The sequence below is a fragment of the Rhinolophus ferrumequinum genome, chromosome 18 (assembly GCF_004115265.2).
Source record: "Rhinolophus ferrumequinum isolate MPI-CBG mRhiFer1 chromosome 18, mRhiFer1_v1.p, whole genome shotgun sequence".
Lineage (NCBI taxonomy): Eukaryota > Metazoa > Chordata > Mammalia > Chiroptera > Rhinolophidae > Rhinolophus > Rhinolophus ferrumequinum.
Genome location: NC_046301.1, coordinates 25,825,680 through 25,852,211, shown reverse-complemented (window position 1 = coordinate 25,852,211; position 26,532 = coordinate 25,825,680). Strand labels below are relative to the sequence as shown.

The window sequence follows — 26,532 nt, the reverse complement described above, 5'->3', positions numbered from 1 at the left end:
CTGTGTCGACAAGGGATGACATCTGACCACGTCCTTGTGGCTGAGCTGTATAAAAAGCATATCTGACACCGACTAAACGCAATCCTATGCACTCTTGCAAGAATTCCACCTGCATTATTTCATTTAATACGCACAGCAACGCAGTAAGGTGGCTATTATTTCTCTCTCCCTCTCCCTCTCTCTCTCCTTCTCCTTTCCCCTCTCCTTCTCCCTCTCCCTCTCCAGCAGAGAAAACTGGGGCGTAAAGACGTTAACTTGCAAAGCATCACACGGGAAGAGGCGCCAGAATTCAAACGTGCAGTTTGACCCCTAAGTCTGCAAACGTCACGATCGTGCTATTCGGTCCCATTTGTCCGTGCACTATTGTCAGTCCACTACGCCCATTCACAGACTTCTTGTCCTTCTGTGACAAAATGATGAATGTGCTTTGGCTCACGCAGCAGGTGCGGATGAAGCCCCTCACTCCACTGGCAAACTCAAGGCTCTCGGTGCCCGGTGGGAGGTGGACCAGTCCTGTGTCCTTGGCAAAGACGGGTGGGCGATTTACACCCTTCTCTCAAGACCCAGAGGGCTGATGTCATTTCCTTCCTCTAGGCGGTTGCCCCAGCGACGCTGCGCGCCGTAGGGTGGTGTTGGGTACCCGAGAGACCTGACGGTAGGGAAGTCACTTCCTCCCTGAGACGCTGTTTCCTAGCAACCGCCTCCCACCTCCGTTTTTAGTCCCGCCCCATTGCTCAGTCCGGTGTCCTGTCTCCGAGAGTCTCCAGGCCCCGGCCGAGACGAGAGGCTCCTGCCCGAGGCCAGCCGCTCAGGGTCGCGGGGAGCCGTCCTCAGGAGTGGCACTGGTGGGTACAGAATGCAGGACTTGGGGGGTCGGAGAGGAACCGGGCAGAGAGAGCGCTCTGGGGTGCATCGGCCTGGCAAGTGCCCGGCGCTCGGCTGGCGGCGCGGTGCAGAGCTGGCGGGGACCCGGGCGCCACCTGGCCGGCCCAAGCGGTCCCCAGGCGCGCGCTGCGGCGGGCGGCGAGGAGGCCAAGGCCCGGGCCTCTGCTTCCAGCACGAGAAACATTCACCCGCACATTTGTACAGTGACTTTAATGCACCCCATCGCGGAAGCTTCGTTTTGTTTTATCCAACCTTATTAACACTTTTGTAAGAGGGAAAAGTGGCTTGAAAAAATGTCGCTATTATGATCTTTTTCTTTCCCTAGCACTGTACGAAAGCGTGTGTGTGTGTGTGTGTGTGTGTGTGTGTGTGTGTATTGCTCTTAGTTATATATTTTATGCTTACAATCCTCTTGGCAGCCTTTTAAATAAAATATCTGTTTTGTACATACAGATGTTATAATTTTTCGAATTGGCAGCATTTTATCATATCAACTTATTGCAGTCATTTATTTGCTCGTCCTTAAAATCACTGCAAAACGATTTTAGGAAAACTTAAATTTGAATTTCTTTGAAAATAACCTTTTTATGAGAATTTGGTATTTCTTTACAAGAACTTTGCATTTTTATGTGATGATTAGCTCAGGTTCATATGATGATTTTTTTTGTTTTTGTTTGGCTTTGGGGTGGCACTGAGTGTAGTAATAGAAACTCTCAAACGTGCAAAAAAGTCTTGTTTTGTTTTTTGTCTATTTCAGCCACCATCAGATGTTGATTTATTCCTGTCATTTATTAGCCATTTTATAAAGGTAAAGAGTAAAGAAAAAACCCAAACACTATGTCTGATGAAGTTTTTAGCACAACTTTGGCATATACAAAGAGTCCAAAAGTCACCAAAAGAACTACTTTCCAGGTAAAGTATTTCAGAACATTTTTATTTTGAATGGCTTTACAGTAAACACTGTATTAGGAACTTTGGCTTTGAACTGGTTTTAGGAAGAGTCCTATATAACGCTTCCTGCCAGGAGTAAAGCTTTTATTCCTATATAAAGCTGAAGTAAGTCTTACGTTCCTTTTGAAATGTTGCACATGGTCCTGTTTGGGCTGTAGTATCACAGACTCTTCTGTGTGGCTTTAAGACTACCGAACTAGCCTCAATACTAGGTTCTTACAAACTTAAAAGTTAAATCAGCTTTTAAAGGTTGAATAGGAATTTTGAGTTGGTATTTTCATATAAACACTTTATGGGAATTTTTTCTATTGTAACATAACAATATTCAAGTTTCCTCTGCCCGGCCACTATAATTTTGAACTCTCAAATTGCAGTATTGATTATATCCATTACTGCATTTGCAGTATTGATTACATCCATTACTGCAATCTGCTGAAACAAAAGATACTCTAAAGTACCAGTTTCTTTCAAAATGTCAGTTTATAATAAATGCTGTCTAATAACTTGAGTCTCCTCAGTTATCTTATTTGATATTGTCCGTCTCCTCCCATTTATCTGTAAGCTTCAGGAGGAGAGGAATCTTGTCTGTGATGTTCTGCATTGAGTCTAAGGGTTTGGATGCCTGGCAGAGGGTTGGCTTTTAGTGACTCTTATTAGATGGATGAAACCTAAGTTTGAGAGCAGTTATAAACCAAGCATTATTTGTTTAAAAAGTTGATTTTACATGGGAGCCTTCTATCTATGATTTTAATTATTTTATTTCAGGACGAGTTAATAAAAGCAATTACAGCTCGCTCAGCCCGACAAAGGAGTTCTGAATACTCAGATGACTTTGACAGTGATGAGATTGGTATGTGAGGATGTGGAGAAGTATACCACTTTACTCCTTTCTGGCTTCTTTAGTTATATTTAGCCCATCCTGCCCTCCAAAAAAGCACTTATGTTAAAATAGTATCTATGAATTCACTGGGTTTAGCGTTCCTACTTTTTTAACGAGTAAAAAGCCACTCTTAATTTTCAAGAAGTTGTCTGATTGTTCTTGGTTGTTTCTGAATGTGTGTAAGAAAATATAAATTAACTGACAGTAAAAGGATGCCTGTTAGTGGTAAACCACATTGGAGAGGACAAGTTCATCTTTAAGATCAACCCTATGAGACCCTACAGTGAGTTAATAAGTAAGGCCCAAAGAACTAAACTTTGGTACACATCAGAATCGTTTTCATAAAGCTTTTTATAAATCATATTTTTTGGCTATAATAGGGGCTCAGTTTTAAAAACCCAGTATATTAGTACTGGTATGATTTAATTTGGTTTCTTTTGATTATGTGAAAATATTAACAGTTAGGTATAAACATACAGAATTCTAAACTTGAAATTCAGTATTTTATACTTTAATATACTCAATGATATATTTTAATATATCAGTATTCAGTGATACTTTAATATACTCAATGTTTTCTGTAAAAATAATCAGAATAGTTTAAACATTGCTATCTAGTTAAGATGACGTTCTTTATTATTCTTCCCATAGTAAAATCTAATGAAATTGTTTGCAAATAAAAGTTTTACATCCAATATCTAAATGTCCCACGACCAATTGTTATTTTGAGGAAACTTTGGATGACTTTTCTCAGAGCAAGCGCAGTGTTTGGCAACTATTGACACTTAATAAGTATGTTTTGAATAAATTACTGAAACAGAAATTTCTATTTCATCAATGTCAATAGAAACTGCCTAAATTGTTCATGGTTATAGACTTACTTCTAATCTTTAAGGTAATCTTTTGATTAATGTAACCTTCAAAACTTTAAAATATACTATTGAAGACATTTTTTCTTCCATTTTCAGTTTCCTTAGGTGACTTTTCTGACACCTCAATAGATGAAAATTCAGTCAAGAAAACTTTGAATGATTTCCATATATCAGATGATGAAGAAAATAATTCTCCAAAACTGTCTTTTTTGAAAACCAAGAAATCAAATAGTGACATGATGAAAGACGAGCCAGTATTCTCCATCAAAAATGATGAAGAAATAGCACCTGATGATTCTGCAGACATGGTTGTAAATCCCTTATCTGAGTCTCAACATGAAGACCAGGAAATGGAAAAAGAGAAAATTATAATGAAACCTAAACCCAGAATTCTTTCAATCAAAACCACATCTTCAGGTAATTTGTTAGATCACTATAACTGCATTTCCTGAAAATTTATTTTAAGATAACCAGTCACAAAATACCTTTACATGGTAGCTAGTAAATATTTAAGGAAAAAAGCCAGAATAACTTTTCAATTTTACAGACATAAATCAAAATGCTAGAACCACAGCAAAAACCCGTAATGCTGATGTCCAGTAGTATGTCCAGTCTTGCATCTATTCTGGTGCCTGATAGAAGGCTAAAGCATTTCGGTCATCAATAGCTGTAGTTTCCAGAACTCGTAGGTCCAACCTTGCTTCAGTCTGTGAGCTTCAATTTTGTCCTTAGGGATAGAACAGCAGTGGAATCCTTTCTAATCCATTTCGTGCTCCAGAGATGAATAGCATTTGGACTAGTCCTCAAAACAGTCATTTCCATGCCATGATTTGCCAGAATACTTTTTTTGACATTTGTGTATTTGAAGGGAGAGCGTTTTGTTGTTGCTGTTGTTGTTTAAGCTTCCAGACTTTCCATTCAGTTTCTCTATTCCCTACGACAATCCACTAAAACTCAGTTTTCTGAAGGGAAATTCCTGATGTGAGCTGGGATTACAGTAATTTCTGCACAGTTCTACTGAGCTGTAGGCACAGTGGAGCAAAGATGAAGTGAAGCAGGAACCAACCCCTCTGAGGGCCCCTGGGCCACCACGCAGAAACAAGGGCATGAAAGGTGAAGGGTTTAATGTCTTCAGTCCTCTTTATTTTCTGTTTTATAGAAAAAATTAGGTGGTACTAACCTTGTACAAATCTCTTTTGTTTATATCATCATTAAATACAGTACTGCTAAATATTACATACTTTTTCATGTTAGATATTCAGACATGTATCAAGGAGCCACTCCTTATGTTTCCCCCATTAACTTTCCAAAGAGGAGAGGATGTGAGCAGAGCAATGAATACTAGAGCAGGGTCCAGGACACTGAAAATAAGCCACTGCATATTTGGCATGTGTGACCTCAGCAAATAGGTAAGCCTCACTGTTCTCATGAATAGGAAGATAAAACCTGTTTGTCCTGTCTGTCCCACAAAATTGTTTTGGGAATCAATTGAAATCTAAGTTATAAACTAAAAAACGCTACAAACATGTAAGCACACCATGCATAATGAAACAATTACCTTGCTAAAATGTACCTTCTCGGTGTACTGAGTATGATAGGAGAGAAGGGGGACATCACTGAACTTGGTGAATAATCCAATAGTTTCTTGAAGTCTGTTCCACAGATTGTTTGTTCATTGGTATTATGGGGAAAACACAGAATTATAGAAAATTTAAACCGATTTCTTTATGAGAGAACTTCTTGGAGCAGTTGATAGAGAAGTACGCATGGTGACTTTTCAAGAAGGATAGAGTAAGCGGTGTTTTCTAGTCTTATTTGAGTTTAGAAATCTATTTTTCTGGATTATATTTATCCTGTTTGTCTTGATTTCTTACAAGATTTTCATTAGGCTGATAAGAAAATGTGAGCATATAGAAGCTAAAAATTGGTGTGATATAAGTGGAAATACATACTTAATAACTTTATGGTAAAATAGCGTAGTCACCAATAATCCACCTGTTTAATACCGTGGTTTTTTTCTGTTTTTTTTTTTTTTAAGTCTGTGATGAGTTAAAATGAATAGGAAATACCAAATTTTAACCACAAGATGGCACCTGCATTGTAGATGCTATACACAAATGTGCACTACTATATTTTTAAACAATCATTAGCCATTTGCTATTCAGGATATGTAATATAAAAATAATTACCAAAATAGGTAATTTTTTACATTTGATAAAAACAATGCATTTTTAAAATGTACAAATATTTTTTTTTTCTTTCTGAAAACTTGGCAAGACTTCTGGACGTGGAATTTTTGCATAAAATATGTTAAAATATATGAAAGTCCTTATTTTTAGATGCTGTAGAGTAACGGAAAACATTGAGGCTAGTGGTCCTAAGATAGTACCTGCTATATAGAACTCATTAAGTATTTGAATATATAAATGAATAACTGAACGATTCATTTAGGAAAGGCATGTAGTTTGTGAGCTTAGCTTTCTCCCTCTCTAAATTTTTAGACTTTTCTTTCCTTACAGGGTGTGGAACTTAATATTTTTTAATGTGGTGAGATACTACTGAGTAGCAATTAATGCTTTATAAAAATATTAGAACCTGAAAGTTTCCTTTGTTTTGCTTGTCTTTTGTAAAATGTCCAATAGCCAGATACTTTCACTTTATCAAGTACCTGTTACATGTGTAGTGATTATAGAAAGTAATTTTTACAGGATATGTTGTTTTCATTTTAACATTAAAATGACTAAAGTCATAAGCTTTGGAGTCAGAATGCTCCTGCTTTAATCGCACAAATTAGAGTTCATGATCTTGGGCACAGGATGTTTTTGTTGCTCATTTTATTTATCTATAAAATGGGGATAGTAGTTGAACCACCATTAGGGGTTTGAGGTCATTAAATGAGTTCATATATTTGAAGTGCTTAGAACAATCTTGGTGTAAATTAAGTACTCTATAAATGTTTTTATTATTCATTTTATGATTTAGCATTTGTTCATAAGAGGTCATTTTCTTTACCCACACGTATTTATTGTGGATACAATGTTCACTATGTTGTAAGCACTGTGATGGTAACTAAGAATACAACATTAAAAAAAAAAACACACACACACACACAAAACATAGTACCAATCCTCCAAGACTGTCTTAGTTCCTTTGGGCTGCTGTAACAAAATACCACAGACTGGATGGTTTATAAACAAAAGAAAGCTGTTTCTCACGGTTCTGGAGACCCGGAAGCCTGAGATCACAGTGCTAGCATGGTCAGTCAGGTAGGACCCTCTTCTGAGGCCCACACTTCTCATTGTATCCTTCCATGGCAGAAGGGGCAGGGGAGCTCCATGAAGCCTTCCTCCTTTATAAGGGCCCTAATCCCATTCATAAAGGTTCTGCCCTCCTGCCCTAATCACCTCCCAAAAGGCCCCACCTCCTAATACCATCACCTTTGGGCGTAGGATTTCAACATAAGAACTTGGGCGGTGGGGGTGGGACACAAACATTCATACCATAGCAAAGACTTCGTAATTTAGTGGGAGGTATACAAAAGATACAGGAAGAACACAGGAAAGTGGGACCCTAAGAGCATCAAGGAAGGCTTCCCGGAGGGGATGGCGATAATAGCACTAACAGTGAGAAATAACAGTACCTGTAATCAGCACTCTTGGTGTCAAATGACCAACTCAGACAACCTTCAGTGGAAAGGGGAATTGATGGCCTTATTGAGCACGGATGTCAGAAGGCCTTGCTTTAGGCACGATTAAGTTTAGAGACTCAGTACTTTTATGTCATCTGGATTCTCTCTTTTTACTTCTGCTCTTCCTCCCTGACATCCTGACCTTCTCATTCTCTCCTCCTGCCCCTGCCTGTCACTGCCCTAGTTACTCCATCCCTTGATCCTGTTTTTCTGTCATTTAGTCTCTTTGTCTCAGACAGCCCTTCGTTTGGCAGGGCAGAATGCCACCAGCAGTCTCCACATCACATCTTTCTGGCTCCTCGACCTTGAAGGTATATCCTCCAACTCCAAACAGAAAAGTGGCTGCTGTGGACAGGGGAAATGAAGTTTCTGTGATAAGCTGGGGCAGGGGGGTGCCTCCTGGGCCCACCCTTCTCCCTGAGGTATGAAGGAGATAATTGCTAGTCCACCATAATCACACTGATGGAGTAGAGAGACTACTCAAAACAACAACAATAACAAAAAACCCACCAAACCAAAAACAAACAAACAAAACAAACAAACAAAAAAACCCCTGGACTGATAGGCAAACCAAAAAGGGAAAGAAGAAATGTTTACCACAATTGTAATGGTCATCGAGCGTTAGCAGGTATCTATCAGGCACTGTGCTAGCATTTTATATATCATTTCACTCAAGTCCCACAGGCACGTTAGGAATTCCTAACTAACTTTACCAATGGGGAAAAGCAAGGTTTGTGGAGGCTAAATGATTTGTGCCAGGTTACAATGCTAATAAGAGTCAGAGCCAAGATTTAGATATGAGGAATCTAAAATAGTCAGACTCATGGAAACACAGAGAAGAGTGGTGGTTGCCAGGGGCCAACAAGAGGGCGAAATGGGGAGCTGCTGTTCAACAGGGGATAAGTTTCAGTTATGCAAGATGAGTAAGTTCTAGAGATCCACTGTACAACACTGTGTGTACTGTTAACAACACTGTATCGTGCACTTTAAAAATGTATTAGGAGGGTAGAGCTCATGTTAAGTGTTCTTACCACAATAAAAAATAAGTGGCTCAACACCTCCTTTCAGGCATTATACGGTATTCTGCTTAAACGGAAGCCCGAAAGACATGCAAGCATTTGTCAGGAGGAGAAGAAGGAAATGGACGTTCTAGACAGAGGGATCAGCTTGGGCAAAGGTCTGGTAGCAGGACAGGTTGTAGCTGCAAAATAGCCAGCAGCCCAGCATGTCAGGAACACAGATTGAAAACTGCGTGTCCGGTAGATAAGGCAGCACAGGTAGCCAGGGACAAGACCATGAAAGCTTTCGTATTGTTCAAAGGCACTTAAGCTTTGATTCTGTAGGACTGGGTAATGAGGAGCTGTTGAAGAATTTTGTGGAGAGTAGTGATGAGATCTGATTTCTATGTTATGAATATCACGGAGGCCATCATCTAGGAAAGAGCAGATGAGGAGCTAACAGCGGGGATGCAGAAAGTCAGAGAAATGTGAGAAAGATTCAGGAAGTAGAATCAGGAGGGTATAGTGGTGCTTGCATATGGGGAAACAGAGGGTCCGGGATGACTCTTACATTTTGCATTGAACATTTGGCCAGACTTTAGGACATAGCCAAAATTCGCAAGGAAACATTTATGCACCAATTGGTATGGTTGGGGAATCTCCTAGCGGCATTCATAAGCCCATTTATAGGTAAGAAGAAGGAAAGTGTTAATTAGTCCAAGTCTGAAAATTGGTCAGAAGAATGCATTCGTAGAACAATGGAGAAATGAATATGTTTAACAAGTGAAATTAGGCCAAAAGTTAATGTAAAAGCTTTCTCATCATGTTTTGAGGACTGGACATATAGAAGCATTAGATTCTTGTTTTAAACTTAGAAATGGAAATAGCAACTGAGGAAGTTTCATGAATTCCAAGAACACTTCACAAATCATCTAGTTCTTCATTTCTCCGTCCGGTGAGTTAACCCTTCCATCCCCTGTACCAGCAGCATCTCCATACTTGTAACAACACTTACATTTGTCTTGTAATTTGTTTCTGTAGCATCATCTCCCTTCCCAACCGGTAAAGTCCTTGGACAGGGCCATTGTCATGGTCTTGATTATGAGGTCCAGGAATGCGACTAAGGGGACAGTGCCTGGCAGCTGGGACTCAGGAAAGGTTTAATGGGTTAACCCCCTCGTTTCATAGAGGCAGAACCTGGGGCACGGTTTTGTTTGGTTTGGTCTTGAAACTTTTTTGAATGCTGCAAGATTTCATCAAGTTGAAGAGCTCACCGCTCACAAAACTAAAGTATACAGTTACTTCCAGGATGGCAGCTGTTTTTAAAAAGTATTTGATCGTGAATGATCGCTTTTTTGTGCTTTCTGGAGCTCTGTAGAGCTCCAGATGGGTTGTGGCTTCCTCTGGGCTCTCCAGGACAGCCAGCCAAGGTACATGGGTACTGGAGGGAAGTGTGATGGCACCTGGGCCATGGTCTTTTTTTTTTTTTTTTTTTTGGTACACCCACATTAAAACATTTCATTTTTCAGCAGAAAACAGCGGCAGCCTTGAAGTAGACAACCGTTTGACACCTTCACCGAGGCCAAGGAGCATGTTGAAAAAGCACAGCCACGGGGAAGAGAAAGATGGGTTAGGAGAAGAGAAAGAAGCTGCCCTCCGTGAAGAAGTAGAGGCACTTTCTGCACCTTTGCCCCTCCCAAGGCTGAGAGGCAGACAACTAGAAGCTGAGAGAAAAGCGTTCCCTGAGAACATTGATCCTGAGGTTAGCATGGCTGCTGAACTGCTGAACCGTGTTCTTGAGTTCAGGCTTTTGGATCTGATTATGAGAGAGAGAAAGAGAGAGAGAAATTGTGTGCATGCATGTGTGTGTGTGTGTGTTAGTTAACATGTTTTCTTCAGCAGTTGATAAAGAAAAAATTTTAAGTATTTTTAATATACTGTGTTCCATTGAGTCTGAAAGCCCATCAATTGTAAGATATAGCAAAGATACAGCACTATTTTGTGTACTGCCAAGAGAGGAAAAAACTCTGCCAATTAAGCTATAACACACCAGTAAATAACGTGCATCCAATCTCAGAAAAAGTTAACTGTGCATAAAAAAATGGAGCCTTTTGAATCTATGCAATATTGAATATCTTCAATCGTAAGAATCTGTATTTTAATTATGTATCTTTGAATTATATAGTTTATAGCTAAAGACTTTATCGCCTGTGTCATTTTATTCATTTGGTTTTATTTACTGAATGTTCATGGCACTGTCCTATGTTTTCCGGCTATGCCAAAATGGAAGTAAACACCATCTTTCAGGATTTCACCAGGGAGTTTCCAATGTACTTTTGTTAGGGGAAAACACTTGGCCCCCTGTCTTTACATTTCACTATGGTTAGCAAACTTCCACCGCACATTTCAGAGGGGATGAGTATGTGAAGAACATTCCTTAACATGCTTCAGCGGTTAGGGGAAAGAGGACTAGATAGCATCTGGCTAAGCTTCTATTAAGAAATTTGTTGATTATCACGACACTCCATCTTTTCTTTCTCATATATAATTTGTATTTTCTGTCTGTCCTATAAGTTTTTGTAGGCATCACTCAATTCTATTAAACTTTTCAAAAAACCAGCCAACTTTGGCTTTGGTAATTTTCTGTTTGTGTCCAATTTAGTTTATTTTCACTCTTTATCACTTCTTTCTATTACTTTCTTTGGGTTTCATTTGCTTACCATTAAATTGGAAAATTGCTTACCATTGATTTCTAAGACTTTCATCGTTTTTAATAAAACTATTGAAAGGTATAATTTCCCTCTATGCACTGCTTTAGCAGCACCCAATTTTTTTGATGCCTTTTATTTTCATTATATTTCTTTCAATATATCTTCTAATTTCCCTTGTGATCTCTTTTCTGACCAAGTGGTTATTTTGTGGTGAATGATTTTGTTTCCAAATATTTGGACCTTCTATAGATAGAGTGAAATCTTTTGTATTGATTTACAATTTATATTTTTGTGATCAGAGAATATATCTTATATGATTTCGGATTTTTAAAAATTGTTGAGATTGTTTTTATGGCCCAGCCTAAGTATATCTTATAAAATTTCCATTTACATTTACAAAAAATATGTGTTTTGCAGGTGTTAGGTACAATGTTCTATAATTTTAGTTTGGTCAAGGTGGGTGGTAGTATCATTTAAATCTTTTCCGCCTATTCTGATTTTTTTGTCTAGTTGACTTACACTTACCAATTAAGGGAGGTTAAAAATCTCCAGTTACTTTTGTGAATTTGTCTATACTTCACTTTCCTTCTGCCAGTATATTATAACTCTATTATTAGACATGTAGTACACATTTATTATTATTGTCTTGACTCTATTTAGCATTATGAACTGTTTCTACCTCTGGTAATAAGCCTTGTCTTGCACTTTGTTTTATATGATATATCAGCTTTCTTGTGACTAGTGTTTGCATGGTAAATCTTTTCCTGTCATTTTCCTTTCAGACTATTTGTGTCCTTTTCCTTAGGTGACTCTTCTGTAATAACAGTTTGATATCACTTTTTTATCAAGCCTGACAATCTGCTCTTTAATGGTAGTCGATTTATGACTCCATTAGACCATTTGTGAGTGTTTAGTCCATTGACTTTTAATGTAAACACATTTAGGGCCAATTTGTTGCTGTTTGCTTTCTATTTATTTTATCTGTTTTCTTATTGATATTGTTGTTATTGTTCCTCTCTAACTTTTCCCAGCTTTTTTTTTAAAGACTTAATCATATATTTTTAGTTTTCCATTTTGATTCCTTTATCGCCTTTTTAGTTGTACCCATTTGGGTTATATTTTTAGTAGTTGCTATATGGATTACAAGGTACATATATACATTGTCACAATCTACTTAGAGTCGATACTATATTGTTTCACATTTAATGTAGAAACCTTATAACAGTATATAGTTCCTTATACTCCCTCATCCATGATGCTTTTGTTGTAATGAATATCTTAGTTCTTTCAGTTTCTAGCTTTCATGATTTTACAGGGCTCTCTGAGGTCTTCCCCATGGCATGAATAGATGAACCAAGTGTTTGCTGTAAATTTTATATGCTGATTTTCAGCTCTCGGTACTCAAACTTACTGGCTAATCTTCCGGTCCTAAACTCTATCCTTTGACCCAACCAAGCCAGTCCAGTAAGGCTGCAGCATTCTACCTACCACCTAGGGAGGATGCCCTCAGGCAAAAAAGCTACTGGCTTATAACTCTCCGCAGGCAAAGTTTTGTCTTGCAAGATAGACTCCAGTGTTTCAGCCCTTCTGCCATCTTCCCAGGTGGTTCCTACCTATTGCTTCTGACATATAATTTTCTTTGTACCCATAAAATTCTCTGGGGAAGAAATTAAAATTTATTATTTTTGCAACAAAATTAAACTTCTTACATTGTAATATCAACACTTTTGGGGTTCAAATACTATTCTATAAAGAAATGTTTAGGCACACAAATATAATTATTTCATTTTAGATGTAAGTTTTAGAATTTTGAGCAAAACTGAAGTGCATGAAATCTCTGTACTTTTTTAATCTAAAATATTTGGAAGTGGCTCTCTACGTAGTTTTATAAATTGCTCTCATGTGGATGACTAGTAATATTTGTTTGAAACTAAGGTTTTGGTTTTTTTACCTATTATATTTATACTTTCTTAGAAAGGAGAATTAGAGAAAGAGATATCAAATCTTTGCCTTAAATATTTTGGAGATTTGAGTCTAGAGCAGGAGGAGTTTTGAACATTGCTAAAAAAAAAATACAGACCTGTCAGTTAAAGAGCTGGAATAGGGACCCTTTTAGTGATCAGGACATCAAGGCTTGAAAGTAAGCCTATTGGTCTCCATTGATTTAATAAGCTTGTGGTGTTTCAGCAGCAAACTCCTAACAATGCAGATTCAGAGTTATGAAATAGTCTTAATAATGCTCTTGTCTGTCTTCCACAAACCTTCAGAACTGAACTTAAATAGTAACTACTTTTTCTTTTTTAACAGGATCCGTGGTTAACAAGTCTATCATCATCATCCCTTAAAGAAAGTCCTGGAGATTCCGTTTCACCAGGATCTGGGGATAAAACATCTGTACAAGGTGGTTATATCAAATTATTGTATCTTAATTTATTTCGTGAACTCTGTATTGCTTAGAATTTTATGAAATCAATTTGTAAAAGAAATAATACTTTACATAGTTACAGGAACAATATATGTTTGTGTTTGCCTGAGTTTTATCCTGACTATACCACTTACTAACCATGTATTTGAGATGCAGAACTTAATCTCTCAGTGCCTCAACTTTCCCAAGTTATAATAAGACCCATTTCGTAAGGCTATTGTGAAAATTTAGTGATGTGTGAACACACTGTGTGATATATAGATGACGTAATACAGAATTGTACACTTGAAACCTATGTAACTTTACTAACCATTGTCACCCCAGTAAACTTTAATTTACAAAAAAAGAAAAAGAAAAAGTATTTTATAGAAAATGATTTTCTAATAGCTGAAAAAAAAAAAAAAAAAGAAAGAGAAAGAAAAACATGATGTTATGCATTTTAGCCACTTGCCCAGTTCTTGGCACAAGTTGAATGATCACTAAATGTGAACTCTTAGTATACGTGTGTTCCTGCAATAGTCTGCAGTACAACATAATAGTTAGGTGGACTTTTAGAGAGCGACTAAGCTGGACTAGAATCCAGACACAGCTACATGAACAAAGAAATTAACCTCTCTCACCCTGTATATTGATCTTTAAAATGGAGATAATGAGAGTACCCTACCTCATAGGGTGTTTGTGAGAATTAAATTAGCTACTAATATATGTAAAGTACTAACTACATACCACAGTAAGCACATAAGTGTGAATGTGAATTGTTAACATTATTTCCTTCCTTAATCTATAACATGTAGCTTAATGAGAGCTAAAGGCATAGATGTTTCTAGGACTGGGCTATGTAATTAACATTTATAAGTGCTTACTATGTAGTATAATTTTTGTCATTTTACAGATGAGACAAACTGAAGTGCAAAGATAATGGGAAACATACCCAAGGTCAGTGATGGAGCCATAATTTGAATCTTTGGTTCCAAAGCCCTTGTTCTTTTCACTGAATACATTGACTAGCAGCTCTAAAAAATCCATTAATGATACTTTGAGTCATGAGTGCTCTCCAAATGTAAATGTATTATAAGTATAATTATAAAGTGATTTTAAATCTAGCACACCTCAGAACAAGTCCAAAAAAAATGACTGTAATGAAAGCAGCAAAATTAAGGCTTTGACAGTGAAGATACAGGTTTGACCAGTAGGTGGATCCTAGTAGAACTGAAAGTTAGTGATCAACAAAAAAATACTGATTTCTTTCTGGTGAGCATTCCAGAGTGTGGTAGAATCAGAACAATAGAAGCAATCCTGTAAAAACATAACTGAATTCTCTCATGCCAAAGCTTGAACCTGTCCCTTGGAGCACTGAGAGGATAAGTAATAAGCCCTCCTTTAGTGCCCCTTTGGTCTCAGAGGCAACACTGCATCTTGGTGGGAATAAAACTGTTTGGAGGATGGCTTTATTCTCTACATGGTGGACTTTTCCAGAATTGCACGAATTCTTAGTTCTCTCTGCCTCTATACACTTTCACATCGGTACTACTAGTGACCCTAGCAGCATAGAGATGTGTGCTTCCTATTTATACAGCCTCTTAGTCCAGTAAGAATCACAGGCTTTTGAAGAGAATAGATGTTGCCATCTCAATTACTTAGTTTATACATCATCAAGCACTTTTGACGTGTCTTTGGTTTAGGGTAGTTTTTCCATTCTATTTACCAGTATGACACACTTTCCAAGTATTAGGAGTGTCAGATGCTTTAGTAGATGGAGTAGCCTTTTTCTCTTTTGTAGATCCCTTTGGAAAAAGTTTATTCAAGTTGGATGTGATATTAGGTTGGTGCAAAAGTAATTGCGTTTTTTTGCAATTTCTTTTTAACCTTTTAAACTGCACCAACCTAGCTTTCTTCATATTTTATTTTTCAAGAAAAAGAGAGTATAGGCAGTCCTCATTTAATGGAAAGTCAATGAAACTGTTATCCATCTTATTAATTTAGAAGGGAGTTTTAGTTCTGTTACTCTGTCTCAAAATAGATCAGAAGGAAGAATTCACTGAAAACCGTAATTCCTTGAAATCACATGAAAATCAAGAGGATTCATTTTTGATAGACTTTGTTAATTCTGCACTTGAGAAATCAAAGGACAGACAAGTAACTACTGATGACCTTGAAGAAGAAAAGGAGAAAGTTGACCTGATTATGAGGGATGAGTTAACAGTTGATCCACCACTACTGAAATCTCAGAGTGTCTTAATATCTACCAGTGCAACTGAGTCTGCAAAGGTATTTATATAAAATTATACCTTTTATGCTACAGCTTAAAATTTGACCTACAACTTTTACATATTTTGTGTTCCATGCTATCTACTTCTGAATTACCTGTGGAAAACTCATCTTTTGCTAGTGGTATTATATTGTTAAGTGGTTTTTTTTTAATTCAATAGAATTCTAACTTCAGGGAATGTTCACAGTGAATATAATAAAACCCAATGTTTCATTAAAAAGTATCAGAAGTATGTGATTATAATATACTTTTAAATATTTCAGAAATAAATACCCATCAGTTGATAGGTTTCTATAGGTCTTTATGTTTTTAAAATGCAACCATCAGGAACAATTTGTGAAGTTTTGAATTAGTACAAGTTATTCCTTTAGATATCATTCTAAACAATTTACACATTTTAATGAAAATCTTTAAGAAATGCTTGTTAACATCCATGCTTGTTGAAATGGATGGACAGGGTCATTATGAGAAACATTATTATAAGCTTGAGAACCAGATTTGCAGTGTTGTGGGATTACTTGTCCCTATGCTGTACTGCACCAGAGTACTATACGTTTAAATTTTATGGAACAGCATTTTTAGTCTCCATTTCTCCTGAATTTAGTTTCTATCTCTTATAGTAGGGGTTAGCTGGTGGCTATATGTATTTATTATTGGAGAAGATAGCAGTGCTGGCTGAAAACTTCTGATTGAACAGAACTCTTGTAATACAGAATATTAGCTTTTTATTAAAATTTATGGAGAAGGTTCATTAAGCCATGTTCTAGGTACATTGTCCTTCACCACTTTCCTTAGGAAAACACATGAATGCCAAGTTAGGGATGCGTTTACATCTGTGCTTTCATTTTAATGCTAGCAGCCATCTGTCTATGTAAAGTACACAAGTTTTTCCTTAAAAGGAAGAAGGGTATTCTGGAATTTTGTAAACAGGATCTTAGAAATGTCTCATAGACGTAATTCTAAATGAGAACAAGCAATTTACATACAACAAGTAAGATCATAACATATTTCTTTTTAGTGAATCCTTTCTGACTAAATCCTTTATTCTTATTCTCTACTGAGCGATCTTTTTCAAAAGTCTGAATTAAATCACTCCCCTGCTGAGATCTCTATTGGATTCTCACTGTGAGAATAAACATGAACTCCTTCCCACTCTCTAATGACTTCACGTGATTCTTCTCTGACCACACTGTGCTTCAGCACCATGCACCTTTTTCTGTTGCTCCAAATTCCCTTTTCGGGCGCTCCACACTTACTGTTTCTTTCTTTCCACAGGCCTTCATGAGGCCCCTTTCCACTCATCTGTCTTAGCGCTGATGTCAAGTCCTCAGGGAGGCGTTCCCTGACCACCTTCACTAAAGCAGGCCCTCAGCTCCACGTTAGCCACTCTCTGTCACCGGATGCTAGTTTAGCTCTTTCATGGGTCACATTTGTTTGTGTTAATTGTCAGTCAGCTGTCTCGTAAATGCACTATCCTTATCTGTTTCCAGTGACCACTGTATTTGACTCGCAGTAGGTGCTTATAAAACATGATTTACTGGCAGTTTGACCTCTAAGCCTAACTATGATAGTTATGTTGAGTAATTCATCTATGGCTTTTTCTATTTAATAGAAAACAATTGAAGATAGAAATATGAAGAATAAAAAGTCAACAAATAATAGAGCATCCAGTGCATCAGGCAGGTAATAAAGTTCTTATTATCCCTCATTTATGGGTTTACATTCCACAAAGCTAGTTTTAATTTAACTTTCGTAAAGTCACTTGCATTTAGTGTTACTTGATTTCCTCTGAATTTCCATTTCATGAGACGAATGGAGTAGTGTCTTTATGATAAAACCCCTCAGCTGGTTATATTCTCTTATAAAAAGGAATTGACTGGGGATTCTCCATACTCTACATTACTCCCGGGATAGAGTTTCGTTCTCCTGTTTTTCCTGAGACGGTAGATATAAAGTGATAATAAAGCTGAGGCCAGCGTTGTACTTCTCTATGAAATGTCTTCGTCTAACAGATGAAAAATTGTACTTAAAGCCTTGAGATTCTGTGGATTAAGTTGGTTTATTAAAATGAAAAGAATCTCTATAGCTTCGTTCACACTGATGATAATGATGACAGTGAACGCTAACTCCTAAATGCTAATCAAAACTTTCTGAGTCTTTTAAATTATCATTACTCAAATGAGCATTAATCAAATAGCACTGGGTCAGCAAGCTGTCCCTGTAAGCTGCCAGTTAGTAGTTTGTTAGGCATTGTAGGCCATCTAGTCTCCGTGGTAAGTAATGACTTTCTGCTACTTAGCCAGGAAGCAGCCTTAGGCAATATGTAAATGAATGAAGATAGCGGAGATGCTGTAAACTTTAGTCACTAAAACAGATGGTGGGCCATATTTTTCTGCCAATTCCTGAAACAGAACATTATTCTAACTTTATATTTAGAATGTTTATGTGACAAAATCATACAAGAAACTATTGAAACCTACTTTACTCATATTTTTCCGTCTAATTTCAGATGTAGTCCATGTTTCTTTAAAACGTTGTAATTAAAAATACCTAAAAAGAGTGATCACTCTGAAGCTATGTAACTTAAAGTTATAAATTTTAAATTATGTTAAATGAGACTCTTTATATACCAAGAAAAGACTAGTCATCATTTTCAAATTATGATTTATTAAATTACAATGTAGTTTTCAAATATATAGTAGTTGCAAATTCTAAGGAACCTTTCTTCTACCAAGTGCAATTATAATTTTTATCTTGATTCATTTTAATCTTTTCAGATTAATGACTTCTGAGTTTTTAAAGAATTCTAGTTCTATAAGGAGAACATCGAAAACTACCTCTTCTCAGTATTTAGGAACTTTGAAAGTCTTGGACCAAAAGCCCTCACAGAAACAGAATGTAGAACCTGACAGAGCAGATAACATAAGGGCCGCTGTTTATCAGGTAAAAAGGAAAAAAAACATTTTTTAATCAGAAGAACTAATCACATAAAATTACCTGTTTATTAAGGAATAAAATAACCCTCTAATAAATATTTAATACTTAATTAATGGGAAACATTTCCTTTATAATACCTGAGTAATCCAAAGGTTTATTTTACTAAATTATCTCCTTCCAAGCTTTGCTTAACTAATCATAGTAGTTTTTAAAGAAAGAGAATATGCCATTGCAATTTATGAAAAATATAACTATATAACTATAACTATATATATATATATATATATATATATATATATATATATATATATATATACACTGTGTTTCCCTGAAAATAAGACCTAGCCAGACAATCATCTCTAATGCATCTTTTGGAGCAAACGTTAATATGAGACCCGATATTATATTATATTATATTATATTATATTATATTATACCGGGTCTTATATTATATAAGACCCCGTCATATATTATAGTAAAATAAGACTGGGTCTTATATTAATTTTTGCTCCAAAAGACGTATTAGAGTTGATTGTCTGGCTAAGTCTTATTTTGGGGGAAACACGGTATATATTTAATACTTTTAAAGTTTTTATTGTTATGAACAAAAAGAATTGAAATATTTCTTTCCTGAGACTCTGTATTTGAGTTAGGCTTACACAGACAAAGACTTTCTGACTTTTTTCACAATTCCAAAAGAGGTCATTTTTTTTTTGTTTGTCTTGTTTGTTATAAATAATAATGTACTTTAGAAAACTGTACATATGAATTTCAGAGAAAAATGTTAATATATGTAGCCATTATATTCAGTCTTTGAAGTCTATTGTTAATACTCAGAAAGACAATATATCTTCTTAGTTTGTGCTCCTTTTTATATATTAGAATATTATAAAAAAAGATACTAGTTTATATAGAATTTATACATTTTGTATAATTAAAATTTTAATCAAATCAGCAATAGATAAGAATTCAAATTCATTTGGGAAACTTTGAATACCGTATAGCTTTTGTCTTGTTCTCACAGGAGTGGTTAGAAAAGAAAAATGTGTATTTACATGAAAAGCACAGAATTAAAAGGATTGAAAGTGAAAACTTAAGGATCCAAAATGAACAGGTATTGTGAAATATAGAAGTGAAAATATTCTGCATTTTGAAGTCAGTAAAATATTTCTGAACATTTAGCATTTCTAAATCAACTGTTTTTTAAATGGCAAAATAACATAAATAAAAGAATTGACTTCTGATTTTATTTTTCTGGAACATTTTAGTTGGCTAAAATATAACCATTTTACATAAAACACAGATACACAAAGATTCTTATTTTTTTATACGTGTGGAATAGCTTGGGAATTATTGGCTATGAACTTATTATTGCTTATGACCACCTACCTACTTCACTCTTAAAAATTGGCTTCAGTCTCACAACTTAGCCAAGAATATAAAGGGTCATCAGATACTACCCTTCCGTTTACCTCTTTTCTATCTTGAATTTTATATGTGTCTTCAAGACCAACCCCTGCTTAAGCTCTTTACCTGGATTCTTCCCACTGACTAAAGTTGGACTCTTTGTTTCATTCTATACCTCTAACTCCTGACTGATAGCTTCCCATGGGCTCAGTTCTTTTCCATCTTCTAACATAAAAGCCCTGGGAAAAAACCCTTCGCTGTGCTGTTTAATACTAACATGGCTTTAGGAGGAAACGTATTTCCCAAATGCACAGCACTATGTGGAGCAGCCCATCAGGGTGTGGCCTGTGCACAGGTCACCAAGTTTGCAGCATTATGGCGCTGTGTTTAGTGTCAGACACCTCTCATTTGATCTTCACAACTCAGTGAGGTACGTAGTACTTGTACTTCTAAATTATGTTGACTCCATAATAAGGCTTTGTATCATTTAATGTTAAACAATTTTAAATTTACAGGCAAACACAAGATGTTAAGTAAAGTAATAACATACTTGCAGTCCACTCACCTACATACCGTCCAGGACGGCACACAGTTTCAACATTTGGAATACGTTTACGTAGTAAGAGTTTTATACTCTGATATCAGTCAAAACTCAGTTCAAAGCAAAGATCTGAGGCTGACTGTGTGACTTGGCCAATTTACTTTACTCTGTCTTACTTTATAAGCCTAGAACAACTTTCCTGATGTTTTTCTTTTGCTGAAATATTTTATTGTGAACATTTTACAGTACCCACCTAGCTTATCATAGTGTATTTTGGTAATGTTTGTTTAGTATACTTCCAAAAAAATGTTGACTTCCTTCCCATGAATAGTAGTAGATCAATATCTGATAAATGCTTTTCAGAAAAGGACATTTTAAAATGCAACGTATAATTCAGAATACATTTTTCATAAATTAACTTGTTTAACCATTCTAAATAAAATATCTCAATTTCTACATATGAATATTATTGGAATTAAAGATAGATACATATGGGTATATCTGTATATTTGTGTAGCTATTTGTACATACATATATAACTGTCTATTATTTTTCAAAAACAGAAAAGAGCTGCTAAGAGAGAAGAAGCATTAGCATCATTTGAGGCCTGGAAGGCTATGAAAGAAAAGGAAGCAAAGAAAATGGCAGCAAAAAAAAGGCTTGAGGACAAAAACAAGAAGAAAACTGAAGAAGAAAATGCTGCAAGAAAAGAAGAAGCACAACAAGTATTCAACACCTTTGCAGAGCTGTCTTAATTATTTTTAAATATTTGAAATCTAAATTAGTGATTAACTGTGTATTTACTTATTTTGCAATATTCACAGTAAATAAAATCATTCTGAACTTTTTCAGGCTTTTGAAAGATGGAAAGAAAAAAAGATGGAGTATCTTAAAGAGAAAAATAAAAAGGAGAAAGAATATGAAAGAGCAAAGAAACAGAAAGAGGAAGAAACTGTTGCTGAGAAAAGGAAAGATAACCAAACTGCTGTGGAAAAATGGTAATCCAAATTAATAAATATTTGATAGATTTTAGGTTAACAGTTTTGGCTTTTCTAAAATGTATTCATTTGCAATTTACTAATGCATCTCAGTCTCATTCTTGCAAAGATATATTAGGAAGTCTTTATTATATATTTTCCTTTAACTTTCCAGTGTTTTATACTGTCCTACATAGGAATGAAAAAAAGGAAGCTTTTTTCAAAGAAAAGGAAAAAGAGAAAGTAAATAAGAAAAGAAAAGAAGACCTGAAAAGAGCTGAGAAAAAAGATAAAGATAAACAAGCTATTGATGAATATGAAAAATGGCTGGTAGGTGTTGTTTTTAATGCACTTGTTATTTTTAAATGTACTTTTTTGTGACTTTTCTGTCCCTAATGTCAGTTCTATTTGTGCCTGCCTACTGACCATTTCTATCTGGAAGCTGCCCTGTTGAATTCATTCTCTCCTACATATATCACAGTGTCTTTGATTGACTTGTTTCTATGAATGCTGACACTATTCCTTAAAGCACTCGGGCTTAAAACTTCAGTCATAATATCCTTCCTTACCTGCATCCTCCCAATTATCCAATTTACTGGTCATGCCCATTCTTCCTTCAGAATGATTCTCAGATCTAAAAATCATAGAAAGCTGACAAGTATACTACTGAAGGTGTGCTAAAATATTTTAGGTGGAACTTGGTCATGACACACAGTAACACTGAATTGAATGATAAGGAAGTTATTCCACTTTTTGTTCTCTTCTGATCTTTCTGATGACTTCAAAAAGAAGGTCTTGTTTAGGTGTTTTTTAATGAAAGACAGCAAATTAAGTTTCGAAGGAAAATTCCTAGCTGGACTTTATATATTTTTTTGTTTTTTTATATTTTATGTTTGTTTCAGTATATTTTTGTTTCCAGTTACTTTTCACTAATGTCAAACAAATAGTGTTTTCTATCTTAAAATATCAATATAAATATGAATTTTTATTAATTTTAATAAGTAATACATTCATATGAATAGGTACTTTACATGAGTAGCTGACACATTCATATGAGAGGTTAATCACATGTTTCAAAAAGTGTAAAATTTCTCCACGGGGCTTAGGATTCAATAGGGTTTCTTTCCACTGCGGTTTCTGATCAAATTTTTTTTTCAATCCATGCCAATTTGCTAGTTAAAGAATATCATCCAGGGTCTTTTGTGGTTTTATCTCTCTGGTCAGGATTGAGCTTGATTGTCTTTTCATTTTTATAAGGGTTATTTGTATTATTTTTCTATAAACTGTCAAGTCATAGACTTGGAATATTTTTCTGTTGGTCTTTTTATTATTAATTTCTAGAAGCTTTTTATATATATACAAGGAAATTAGCCTATCATTTCTGATATGAGTTACAAATAAGTTTTTTCAGTCTCTCAACTTTCTATGCCATAAAGAATTTTATTTTATTTTCTGGTATAAAATGCATCAATCTTTTTTTTTTGGGGGGGGGGAGTTCTGATTTTCAGGCATAGTTGAAAATACCTTCTCCATAACTTCAGGTTAAACAAAGTGCTCCCATTTTAATTCTAATAACTTTATCATTTTAATATCTTAACATTTTAACATTTGATCTTAACATTTGATCTTAACATTTTAACATTTGACATAGTTAGAATTTATTCCTGATGTACTCGTATGGTGGGAAATATGATTTCACCTTATTTTTCCTAAATACATCTTTTATAAAATAGCCTATGTTTTACTGAGTTGAAGTACTGCCTTTATTATATGATACAGTCCCGTGTTTTTGAGTTTGTTTCTTGACTTTCTGTTTCGTTGCTCAATCTCACTGTATATATCCAGTACCACACTGTTTTATTAACAGGGCTTTGTATGTTTCAGTATCTGTTGGGGTTAATCTTCCTTCATTGCTCTTCTTTCAAAGTTTTTCAAACTATTTATTTTTTTCACACAAACTTTAGAATCAACAGTAGCTAGAGAAGCATGACTATTTAAAGGTAGGATAAAAAGATGAAACACAGTAATAAACTTAAGAAATGCTCAAGACTAGTATGAAGAATACTTTAGAACACCCCTCAAGGACACAAAGGATGACTTGAGAAAATGAATCAAAACTGCCCTGGCATAGAAACACTGTTTTATGATAATGTTATAAACATGTCAGTTCTCCTAGAAATTAAAGCAATCCTAATAAAAATACCTACAAAATTTATTGCTGTTTATGTATTGACTTCAGTGCTGCTATGTGCTAACTGCAGGCAGAAAATAGTAATAAAATAAAGCGATCAAATTTTTTCAATGGCTTGCATGAGGGCGTTAGGTAGTCTTTTATGATTTTCTTCGATTAAACTCTTAAATAAGAAATAACAAAAGATGAACAGATATTGAATTTAAGATCATTAATACATCAAAATAAAAAGTCAACATAGGTGCTTTTTAGATTAGAGGGTGAATTCCTCCAGATGCTGTGGAGAATAAACTTTCATTGTCCAGCAAAGGTGAATATATTCATACCCTGCAAACCAGCAATTTCTCTCCTAGGCATATACATGGAGAGAAAAAATCTTGGCTTATAAGCCCAAAGAATCAGAGTAGCATTGTCTGGGCATGGAAATGAAAAAATGAAAATATCGTATCTTCAACAACAGAAAAATAGATTAATAAATTGTGTTATGTTGATTTACTGGTATTCCATATATCAATGAACTAGAGCTACAGCTCCATGTAGACGAATCTTAGAAACATTATAATGAATTAAAAAAGGAAGTTGCAATAGAAAATATAGCATGAAACCTTTTAGAATAAATTCTAAAAACCTTAGGCAAAACAAAATTTTGTGTTATTCAGGGATAAGTACATGTGTAATAAAAGTAGTCAGAGATGCACTGCAATGATGAGCATCAAAATTAGAGTGATGGTTCCCTCAGTGGGGTGGAGAGGAAGGAAGATGTGATGACGGAGTAGACAGAGGGAGCGCCAGAAGTATTGGTTGTGTTTTATTGCATAAGGCAGATAGTGGCTACACAGGTGTTGATTATATTACTCTTCAAGCTGTTGTCTGTGGCCAAAGTATTAATTTTTTTATAAAAATTAAACACTAAAAGAAATGTTGATAAAATGGTAGCTGCAAAGATAATATTTATTATATGAAAATATGCAAATTGCTAAAAATTAAAAGCACCTATAGCCATAGTTAGATGAGCTAAATTATTGAGCAAGAAATTCACAAAAGGGCTAAATAAATAAAAATGTGCTCAAGCTCAATAATAAGCAAAGAACCATGAGGCTCAGTTTTTAATTATTTGTAAAAAAAACAACTGAGTATTCCGTGCTGCTATAGCATATCCAACATTCGAATCCAGTAAATTTACTTCTGAGACTCTGTTCTCAGATAGTCATCACTACTGATTATTATTGTCTTTTAGTTATGGAATTATAGGTATTTTTTTCCTGGTTTACATAATTCTTTTTTAAATACTACTTTTAATATTAAAAAATTAAGTGGTGCATTAATACCGATTGGTAGTGTACTTATAAATTAGCAATATCCCCGAGGTGCTATTCTTTTATAACCAATTAAACTAGGAAATGACATTTAAATGTCTTATTGGATTATTTTGTTCCTCTGTTTATATACACATAAATTTATTGTTTTCTGTTTTCTCTTTAGGAAAAGAAAGAAAGACAGGAAAGAATTGAACGAAAACAAAAGAAACGTCATTCCTTTATTGAAAATGAGGCACTTCCTCCATGGAGCCCTCCAAGCAGAACTGTGTTCTCAAAAGTGTTTTAATAGTTCTAATTCTTACATTATTTTTTTTTATTAATTCAACAATGTTAGCCATAGGTTTAAAACTATTTATTCAATTATTTACAGTTAAAAGAGTCTATTTTAATTAAATGCCAGCCACTTCTGCTGATAATGAAAAAGATGCTTTGGAGCTTAATCAGTGAAAGCATTTTTTGAAGCATTTAGATAAACTGCCTCAGATGAAAAGCTAATAGATTGCTCTTACCTTTAAAATGCATAACCCTGTATCATTCCCTGATAATTCTTGCAGTCAGATGATCTATGATCGCTTTCACTAAGCTGTGCATGTTATTTAAGAAGGTTTATTCCCCAAAATAAAAAGGAAACCATCTAGGTACAATAATTATTGAAATAATTGAATTTGTAAATGATTGTGCATCTAGATTCAGGTTTTTAAATGAATGATCTCTGGGGAGTGTATGTGTATTATTTCTTATAAAATTGATATTTAGCTCAAATCAATTGCATTTACACTGTGCAAGCTAGAATTTTGGTCAACTGAGGCAGTAGTTCAGTAGAACTCTAATCATCAAGGCATTTCATCTAAGAATTTTGCCTTCTATTTTAATATGAGTGTATTTTGTGTGTCCCAGGCTTACATGACAATCATAGGCACTTTACATGAGAAGATCTCTGAAATTCGTTTTTCTAAGTTCTATCTCACTTTATTATTTTGGTGATACCAAAAGAAATCCATTTCGTGGTAATGAGGTACTCATACATTAGTTACAGAAATTCCACAAGAGTTCAAGGTTATTATCACTATTATTGTTTTCCAGACTAAAGCCATAAATGCAATTTCTGTCCTCCTAACTAATCTAGAGTTTTATAGCTTTTATTTTGAAGACAGCTATATGGGAAGGTAATTTGTAGAAAATGTCCAGAGTCTTTATTTTGATCTATGCATATACCTGTATTAATTGCACTCATACTTGAACTGGTCAGCTAGCTTATCATAGACCACCTGCTACTTTAGCCAATGATGCAATGCAATGATGGATAAGAATAAACAATAACTATTTATTAACCACCTGTTATGTATCCTCTCTGCTGGATCTGTACAAATGTTTTCCCATCTTTACAACCACTATTCAGAGTAGGTGTTATTAACCTCATTTGGTAGACAAAAATACTGAGACTCAGAGAAATTAAATAACTTGTCACACATCTAGCATGT

At 35.2% G+C, this 26,532-nt stretch overlaps 1 protein-coding gene across 3 annotated transcripts; it reads left to right on the top strand.

Moving 5' to 3' along the window:
* Positions 1-726: 726 nt before the first annotated feature.
* Positions 727-25,792, top strand: MAP9 (microtubule associated protein 9). 3 transcript variants are annotated; one of them, XM_033135181.1, is made up of 14 exons: positions 727-845; positions 1,643-1,797; positions 2,602-2,686; positions 3,685-4,005; positions 9,807-10,036; positions 13,293-13,386; positions 15,431-15,678; positions 17,292-17,362; positions 18,457-18,622; positions 19,641-19,730; positions 21,128-21,289; positions 21,417-21,562; positions 21,739-21,871; positions 25,215-25,792. In XM_033135181.1, exons 2-14 carry the CDS (start codon positions 1,723-1,725, stop codon positions 25,335-25,337), a joined length of 1,944 nt encoding a protein of 647 aa, XP_032991072.1. In that variant the 5' UTR covers positions 727-845; positions 1,643-1,722; the 3' UTR covers positions 25,338-25,792. The 3 variants fall into 3 exon arrangements, with proteins under 3 accessions (XP_032991072.1, XP_032991071.1, XP_032991073.1); XM_033135180.1 differs by having other exon boundaries at positions 9,804-10,036; XM_033135182.1 differs by lacking the exon at positions 25,215-25,792 and having other exon boundaries at positions 9,804-10,036; positions 21,717-21,840.
* Positions 25,793-26,532: the final 740 nt, after the last annotated feature.